This window comes from Vidua macroura, chromosome 7 (assembly GCF_024509145.1).
Source record: "Vidua macroura isolate BioBank_ID:100142 chromosome 7, ASM2450914v1, whole genome shotgun sequence".
NCBI classification, from domain to species: Eukaryota; Metazoa; Chordata; class Aves; order Passeriformes; family Viduidae; genus Vidua; species Vidua macroura.
The window spans coordinates 19,501,800-19,510,670 of NC_071577.1; the positions used below are offsets into that span (position 1 = coordinate 19,501,800).

Genomic DNA, 8,871 nt, shown 5'->3' on the forward strand with positions numbered 1-8,871 from the left:
ATTATTTGTTTCTCCTGAGCCCATCTCATCTTTTTATACTGTATGTCTTCTAGGAGAATGAAATCCCAAGGAAAAAGGTACTGAAATATCCTGTACTCTGTTGGCCATCACTTTAACTGTCTCCACACATTACATTGTATTTGCTTTGTATCCTGTAGACCAGCAAGGAAGAAGCAACACATAATAAATAAGTAAGAGGCACAGTTGGACTGTATCTGCCTGCATTAGGAGTGGACCAGTGTGCTTAACCTCGTTCATTGCCACCCCATGATTAAGTGGCCAAGAAGTTTGCTTAAAGGCCTGCTCCAGCCTCACTACTGTTCTTCCTGTATAGCTTCAATCTTTGCACTGTAGCATAAAACTGTTTCACTTGGTTTCCTATACTGCCTGAAAACTTGATTCATACCTTGGTTTCCAGCACAGTTTCACCTGGCATTTACTGATGCTTTGAAGCTATCAGTGTAGAACAGTTCATGATCAAAAATAGGAAAAGATACATAATTATTAGATATGGACATCCCATAAGGAAAACAGGTAAATACAGCAATTTTTTATGAAATCTATATTCCAGTTTTCAAACTGGGCTATTGAACTTTTAGACTGAACCACTGTGCTACTGAACTTCTAAGAAATTTTGTTGTCAACAGAGGCACAAAATGTTCAGTCAATTCAAACATACTTTGTCTTACCTCCCACTCTTGCTTGCTACTGCCACGTGGTACACATTAGGTCACTAGAAATAGAAACTTCACGAGCCTTTCCTAACTCAGTAGTTTCTTGCTGTGAATCTGAACACAGCATCCCAAATTAACTTCTACTCTTATTCTAGGATCAGAAAGAATAAATTCTACCAAGCTCTTAATTTTCATATTAATTCTGCAAACTTTATTGACTATCTATTCTTTATATTTAATTTTTTTTACCAGTGGGGTATTGAACAGTTTACAGAATGAGAAAACTGCATGTGAAAAATTATCAAAGAATGATCTTTCTGTGGTTTGCTGTGTCTGTGGAGATGCAGTGTCATGTCCCACATTGCTGCTGCACTTCTAGTGCACCATTTCATATTTCCCTCTGAAGGTTTGCAGAAGTGCTACATTTTGAGTGCTTTTTTTTTTTTTTTACAGTTTTTCCTTACAGTCATGCTTGTTATCCTGACTTATTGATCATGAGGTAAAATCAGAATCTTCTTTGTTGTTTGTTTAATTTGGCCCCTGCCACAGATAATAAAAGTGGTGTCATATATTGATCATTACTTTTAAACAGGATCAAGAAGGAAGAGTTTCTGGTAGAGCAAAAAGCTTGATTAAATTAAGTACATAGACTATTGACTCTGGCAAAATAGTAATGGTTTAAAAGGGTTTATATAAAATGAAAAAAAAAATTAAAAGTACTTTTAAGTGTCCTGCTGAGTACATGTATATACTTGTGTAGCCCACCTCTTCCTTTCTAGTTGCCCAATTTTAAAAAGTAACAATTCAAAAAACATTTTGGAACTCCCCCATGATGTTATAAAGTGCACTGCAAAATAAATTTGACAGTAATCATCTTGTATATAAATACATTTATTTTTCATTATCAGGGTGGGAAAAGTAGACAGGAAAGTGAATTCTGTGGGGAACTTACAGAATGCTTGCATTGCTGAATTCCATGTAATAAGATTTCACAATCACTCACAGCAAAATATTATTATTGTAACTGTGATTTGTTTCTAATATACCTTGAACTCTTAGCCTCATTTTACATTGAAGGAGTAGAAGGTTTGTAGATGAAATTATCTTAGAATGGTTTTACCAAACAACTGAGTATCAATCTTCCTTGGTTTGTGTGTCACTTTCTTTTTTCTTCAGGGTTCATCATAGAAAGTCTTTGGCATGGCTATTTTAATTCAGGTAGACTGAAATTCTGCTACAATTCTCCTGACTATGAAAGCTATGTAGGCTAGAACTGGGTTCTCCAGAGCTGAGTTAGTGTTCTTCATTCAGAGATGGGGCTGTTCACTAATTTAGTCAAGCTATTGCATTCTAATTGCATCTGTTTGTTGGCAAAATCAATCTCTGCTGACAGCTTTGTGCCATGTACAGTGCCACTACCTGGCTCTCAGAAGCCTTTCCAGTATTCTTCTTATAATCAAAAGCCATTTGTCCTGAATATGAATCTGCAACTTTAAAACTGTCCATGCTATGTGATATACTGAAAACAGGATGTTCATCTATATAGCCTCTTCATTAGAAAACCCAATTATAATCCAAATTTTACCACATTCAAATAATATTCTTAGCCATATATTTTGAGTTCTTCTTCTACACACTGTGAAAAAAGATTAACTACTTGTTTAGTATCGAGGAATCCATTTTGCAGGATTGATTCCATTTGACTTATCTTCTGTTTCTCCAACTCCTGTATCTCTTTGAGCATTTCTTTACCTTTGTCCTGCAAAAAGAAACATTTATTTCACTAAAAACTATACAGAGCATGTAGTAATCACCCTAACAAAATTCTGTTCTACTGTCCTTATTTTCTTTTAAGAGTTTCTAGGGTACACATTTATGTTGGTAGAAATCAGTATCATGACAAGTTTTCTTAGATATCTTTCCTAATATCTAGCACTCACTTCATCTCCCTTGTCTGATAGATTGAAGAAATATTAAAGCTCCTTTAGGTATTAGTTAACAAAACTTAAGTGGGCATATGACTTACTTTTAAGAAGACTTATCTGAAAACAGGAGAGATTTTACTGCTAAAAGTAAGCAGCTACCTTCCTGCTTCATGTCTGCATTCAGCTATCTTTGTCACCTTGTTTCCTTTCCTGTCCATACCAAGCAATGGTCAAAGGCAAGCTCTCCTTTCCACCTGAAACCAGGGGCCTGAATAGCTGTAAGAACTCGAGGCAGGAGCTGTGTATTTGCCTGTGGCTGCTCGAGCATTTCCCATTATCTGAGTGGTGTGGGAGTCTGTGGGGGGCTGCTCTGCAAGGGGAGCAGCACAGATCCTCGCCCGGGGCTCGGCCTGCCAGTACAGCACAGTGCTGGTTGCAATTCCCAGTGTTAGGAACACGTGCCTGCCAGATGCCAACACACTGGGCTTCTGGGGCACTGCATTGTTCTTTGCAATCCATCAAAGGGCATTAACTGGTATCACATTAACAAAATGTGAGCAAGGACCTTATATAAACCACCTGCTTGCACTGAAATCTAATTTAATCAATGTACCTTGATAGTTTCCATAACTACAGCAGCACTTTCATGTTTTTTATAGAGCTCATGTCTTCGATCTGGCTTACTCTGAAAACGTGGTTGCTTCTTAACTGGATCATCATGACCAAATGTAGGGGATGTAGTTTTTAATAACTGAGTAATACCGGGCACAAAAATGAAAGGCTTGAATACAGATCTAGAAAGAAAAAATAGAACAGAGATCCTTTACTGACATCGTTTTGTTAAAATTGTTGAGTCAGTAAATTGCTGTATTTTTTCCCATTCTTCTACTTGCTTCTTTTAAGAAGAAACCATCTAATGGTGTTAAAGTCATTGTCACAGCAGTGTTCCATTAAGTAGGCTGGTAGATACCATTAATAGACAGAATGTACATTTATGTTCCTCCTACATTTTGATTGTGCTTTTTCAGGAGGAAAAAAAAAAAAAACAACCCAAAGCAAAAAGGAATATAACTAGGCAAACTGCAATAGTTTTTCATTTAGATATTTACAATTTTTTTATCCAATTTACTTGCTGCTACATCACCTGGCAGGATCTGGAGTTCCAGTAAAGAAGTGAATACAGGGTAGATTAGGCTGTTGAGGCAGCACAGACACCATGCTGCCAGTTGTCATAAATCCACCTTCCATGTTAATGCCACTCTCTTTGTCACGAAGAATTTCCATCATTATTTCAGAAGTGATAGATCCTATTCAAGATACAGTACAATTATTTAGCCACAGAGCTAATATACCAACTGAATGACATGTTCCCTACAACTGACTGCTTTTCCTGTAACAGGCAGTGCCAGCTTTAGTTTGTCTGTGTTGGCAGGGGAAAAAAAAATCATCCTAATGGCAAACCTTAATATGGAATACACTTGTCTTGCTTTTCCCAAAGTATTTCTTTCGAAGAGAGGTGTAAGAACATGCCTTAAAAAAGGGGGAGTAGAAAACCAAATGTTATTTCCTAGAAAGGTAAATTTCATAGGGCTAGCAAATGGTCATTCACAAAGTAACTTTTCGGATGAAAATTAGCAGCTTGGATTAAATGCTGAACTTGGATCACTCTGTGGAAGTAAGATAAATCATTATAATACTTGTTGGTATTTGAACAGAGTTAATACCACTATGTTGCTTTGAAGTTATAAAAATAATAACAGCCATGCATGGATTTTGTGTGAAACTTTGAAAATGAAACACCAAGACTGTCACTTGTTTGGGGGGGGGGGGGTTGATGGGTGTTTTTTGTTTATTTTCATCCTTTTCAAGGAGGCACTGGAGTGGCATTACATGCTACGCTCAGAAGCCACAGTAGTAAATCTATTTGTTGAAAAGTCTTTATCAGCAAGCTGTGTGAGGTTTGTTGCCAAGTGTCTATGAAAATAAGTCCTGCTCAGGAGGAACAAAGCCCTTTCCACATCTGCCTGTTCAGTGATATCACTGTTGCTGTATAGTGTACGCTGAAGCTCAGATACTGGCATGGTATCACCAAACCATCCAATATTCTAGCAGGAAACTCTTGCAGGATAGTTTTCTTTTCACATTTGGTGTACCAGTAGAGGGTATGTTTATGGCAGAAAAACATTAGTTCATTCACTCTCTATTTTTTATTGGAAGGTATCGTCTACTACTTTAATGTTTTAGTGTTTCCGTTACTGAGTTCTGTGTAAATTTTTTAACTACCTTGCTGTTTCCTCTTAAAATAGTTACTCTGTTGCTAAGTTACATGTCTCCAATACATGACCCAGGTTGCCTGTAGACAGGCATGCAGCACTACATTTCAGCAAGAAGACACACTTAAGTATTCCCATAGTTGCCTGGGAAGGCCAGAGAATTAAAGAAATCAGCAAGCTAGATGAATCAAAGAAATTAAAAGAAGCAATGGTCATTTTGTCAGCTACAGCTTGGCAACCTGTCCAGCAGGGAAGAAGGTACTGCATGTTTTACACTATACTCTATTATTTTGTATGCCTGAAATACATTCCCTATTTTTTGAAATATGAACAGTATTTCTCTAAAAAATGGCCTTCACATAGTAGACAGCCTGGAAAAACCCCAGAACTGTAATGCTACTGGCTGAAAAAGTAAGGAAGGGTAGATGAAGAAACCAGTGATTTTACTGATGCTGTAAACCAAATAGCTTTTAGTTAAGGCATCTATTTAAGATAAATCTAAACCAAGTGAACCATATGAGACTGATAACCTGAATACCTAGTGGGAATTTAAAATGCTCAGGTAAGTGCCTGGAAATGGGGATTTAGAATGAAAACACAGATACAGTCTCAGCATTGTTATAATACAAGTAAATACAGGTATTATGAAAATGCTTTCAGTATTCAGAACCTGCAATTCCCAAAATGAATGCAGGATTTACATGATCACTAGAGCAAGACAGCAATGGTAATTCACTCTGATACATTAACTAAATGCTAGACCTGGTCTGGCAGAGTTCAGCCAAATAAATAAAAGAAACAAAGGGGTACAATGTAATCTTGATTCAGATTAATTACTTCAAATGAGCACTTGAATACAGCTACAGCAAAAACCTGCTAGATGGATGCAGTTAGAAGTGACGTAATAGGTTCCTTCTTTAGGAGTCTGAAAAGTAAGCATTTGAATTAGTGACTGCTTAGAGTACAGAAAATTATTTTGTTCTGCTCTTGGTGTGTTTTAGTAGACTACACAAGTTTAGAGCAGCCATTACAGTGAAACGACAAAGATTTTAAAATTAGTGTCAAAAATGAATGTAAGATATGTATCTGCATGCTGTGTTGTTGCCTTATATAAATGCTACCTGACTGAAGCTGTTCATAAGGTTCTTTGTGGCTGCAAACTGCTGGGAATCTGTTTTAGCCTCTAGTTTTTTTCCTTAGCAGTACAGTAATAATATGTAGCCTATCAAAATGTTTCAGAACAGTTCTTACAGGGCATTTGGTGATATGGTCATAATGTGACCTCTCAGGGTTGTTACTGTAGCTCTGTATGTTTGATATTTGATCCTTGTTTTAATTTTTCCTTCTCAATAAATTAGCAAAAAATGGACAGAAATTTCCAAGTTCAGTGCTTCTCTTTTAGGCAAAGAATTATTCTAGTAAGTTGTGGTTCATCAAGTCATGTGAATGATTGCCTCCATCAGATGTATAATAATTTATGATTTGAATTAATGTAGCTCACTAAATATTTTGTGTATCTTGAAAAAAATTTGAAAGGATACCTTTGTGTTTGTTCAGAAGTTTATAGCCTTCACAATATCGACCTCTGGATGTGGTCATTCTGGCAGTATTGACATAAGAATATGTGGCAGCAAAATCAAATTCCTTTTTCCCATCCCACCAGCCATTGCTTTTGGCATATTCCTTCAATTCTGGGTGTTCTCTGTCAATCTTGGTTGTGATAGAGAGCTGGTTAGAAATATTCCGTACACCTCCTGTTTGTAAGAAACAGAAAGAATTGTTTTAATACATTGAATGATTTTTCTTGGTATTTTGTTTACAATTAGCTTAGTAAGGCAAATTAGCCCTGAAGTTTCCTACAAGATCTTCCTGCAAGATCAGTGAGTCTGGTGATTTATTAGCCTTCTCTCCCCAGCTACGGGTATTTTTCTGATTGAATTTTCACTGCCACTCATTACTGACTCACTTGCTTCTATTGTCAACATTGTATTTCAGGTTCTGTCCTGATTATTCCCACCTTTACATTGTTCTTCTGAGGCATCCAAAGATTGAGCTTGTCCTCCTAAGTCCACTGGAAGAATCAGCCACTGCAGGGCCCAGTACATCAATCCTGTCCCCAAATGAAATTGTCATGGATTGCTACCATCCTTAAGACCACACATACTGCTGTCATTCTTGCTGCCCTCTGTTTTCCACGTGCAGGAGTGGCACTGTCTCTGGCTCTGAAAAGGCCCCTGTCACTCAGCTCCTCTGACAAAATGCCAGCTACTCCACACTCATGCCCCAGGAAGCAATGCCTGTTGTTTACAGGCACATGTATGCAGCTCAAGGTTAGTTTGATGCCCTAATGAAATGGTAAATGAAAACTGGAGAACTCCAAGTGGTCATTGCACTTGAAATGTTTAGAACAAAGAGCATCATCCATACCTTCTACTTTTTCTGCTGCCCAGTATTTTCCTGATGTCTCCAGCACCCATGCTTCCTTTCTGTCGGCTATCAGAAAACTGTTGTGGTATGTAAATACCATGTTGCTCTCCATACAGTTTCCTCCCTGTCCATATTTTTCCAGCAAATCAACTATGACACTAAGAGCCTTTTCAGCTGTGTCCGCTCTCTCAAGTCCAAGCCTAAAACAAAAGGAAAATGTTATTTTTGGAACTGTGAACTCCACATAGAACTATTCAGCCTAAGTACTCTAATCGACCTGGAATGATATTTCTATATGCAGCTGCCAGTTGTATGATCTGGTAAGGGAAAAACACAAGCCAGGTAAAGGGCTTCTTTTAAGTGGGTCCTCTATGAACTTGACATGGAGAAAAACACCATATGGTAATACAGAAAGGCAGGGAGAGAGATCCTACAAAATGCTTACAAGTCCTCTGCAGGTATTGAACTGGGTGGAAACTACCAAAAGAATGGACTGACTGCTAGGTTAATGGAAGTTACGCTGGCACCTGTAGTGTTGGAACGTGATCTTGTTATTTACATGGAAATAGGCAGCTGAGACCAAAACTTAAAAATAACGTGTGTGAAAGATGGGGGAATAGGAAAGGAGTACAGACCCTAGGAAAAGGCCCAAACACTAATGCCTGAAGTCCCTCTGTGCTCTTGAAAAAGTCTTGTTTCAGTTCAGTATAAATTTTATAGAAAGAAGAACGTTTGCTAATTTCTTTGACAAATTCTGGTCTAGTGCCCGATACTTCTTATGGGCTCCTGGCAGAAATCTAGTGCTTGTGCCAAGAAATACTTACTTTTAGCCGTGGCTAGAACAGCGGAAGGAGTGTCTTCTGAAAGTGAAAGTACAATTTCCCCTTATAACTCAAACGACATGTTTCCACGTAAATTCCGAATCCGGTACCATTTACCAAAAAGGGAAAAAAAAAAAAAAAAAAAAAAAAAAAAAAAAAAAAAAAGCTTGTGCACACCTTACGAGGTCCATGCCGAGGAGAGCTTCCCCATCGCAGACCTCTTCCCTGCCCCACACCGCCTCGTTGCCGATGCACACGCCGTGCTCGTTGGCGCCCATCTCGGCCCCCCAGAGCCAGGAGGGGCGGCTCAGGACCACGGCGTGGGTCCTCTCCACCTGCTCGATGCTGATGTAGGTGCACTGCAAGAGGTCAGAGCACACATGGAGTCACCGTCCCCAGTCCGCTGGCCGAACCGCGGGCTAAGCTCGCAGATAAGGGCTGACAGCGGAGTTTCGCCGCCTCCTGCAGGAGCGCTCCTGCCCCGCGCCCTCACCTCCAGCGCGGCGCCGGGCGGGTGCGCGGCGGCCGGGAAGTGCACGACCTCCTGCACCTCATCTGCCGGCCGGTCCGAGTTCTTCCCGAACACCACGCGGCCCCCAGGTGCGGCGGGCGGCAGCGCCACGAAGGTGTCGCAGGAGAGGGGCGGCGGCCGGGGGAACATGGTGAGGGCTGCGGGCCCCCTGCGCTGCGCGGGCCCGTTGCGGACAGCGGCAGCTCCGGCGCGGGGCGGTGCCCGCGGAAGGCCCGCCCG

At 39.9% G+C, this 8,871-nt stretch overlaps 1 protein-coding gene across 2 annotated transcripts; it reads right to left on the bottom strand.

Annotated features, from left to right (window-relative positions):
• Positions 1-1,547: 1,547 nt before the first annotated feature.
• SCRN3 (secernin 3) lies at positions 1,548-8,853 on the bottom strand. 2 transcript variants are annotated; one of them, XM_053982291.1, is made up of 7 exons: positions 8,614-8,853; positions 8,298-8,479; positions 7,300-7,499; positions 6,414-6,626; positions 3,744-3,906; positions 3,213-3,393; positions 1,548-2,433 (listed from the first exon to the last, which is right to left on the bottom strand). In XM_053982291.1, exons 1-7 carry the CDS (start codon positions 8,779-8,781, stop codon positions 2,278-2,280), a joined length of 1,263 nt encoding a protein of 420 aa, XP_053838266.1. In that variant the 5' UTR covers positions 8,782-8,853; the 3' UTR covers positions 1,548-2,277. The 2 variants fall into 2 exon arrangements, with proteins under 2 accessions (XP_053838266.1, XP_053838265.1); XM_053982290.1 differs by having other exon boundaries at positions 2,341-2,433; positions 3,284-3,393.
• Positions 8,854-8,871: the final 18 nt, after the last annotated feature.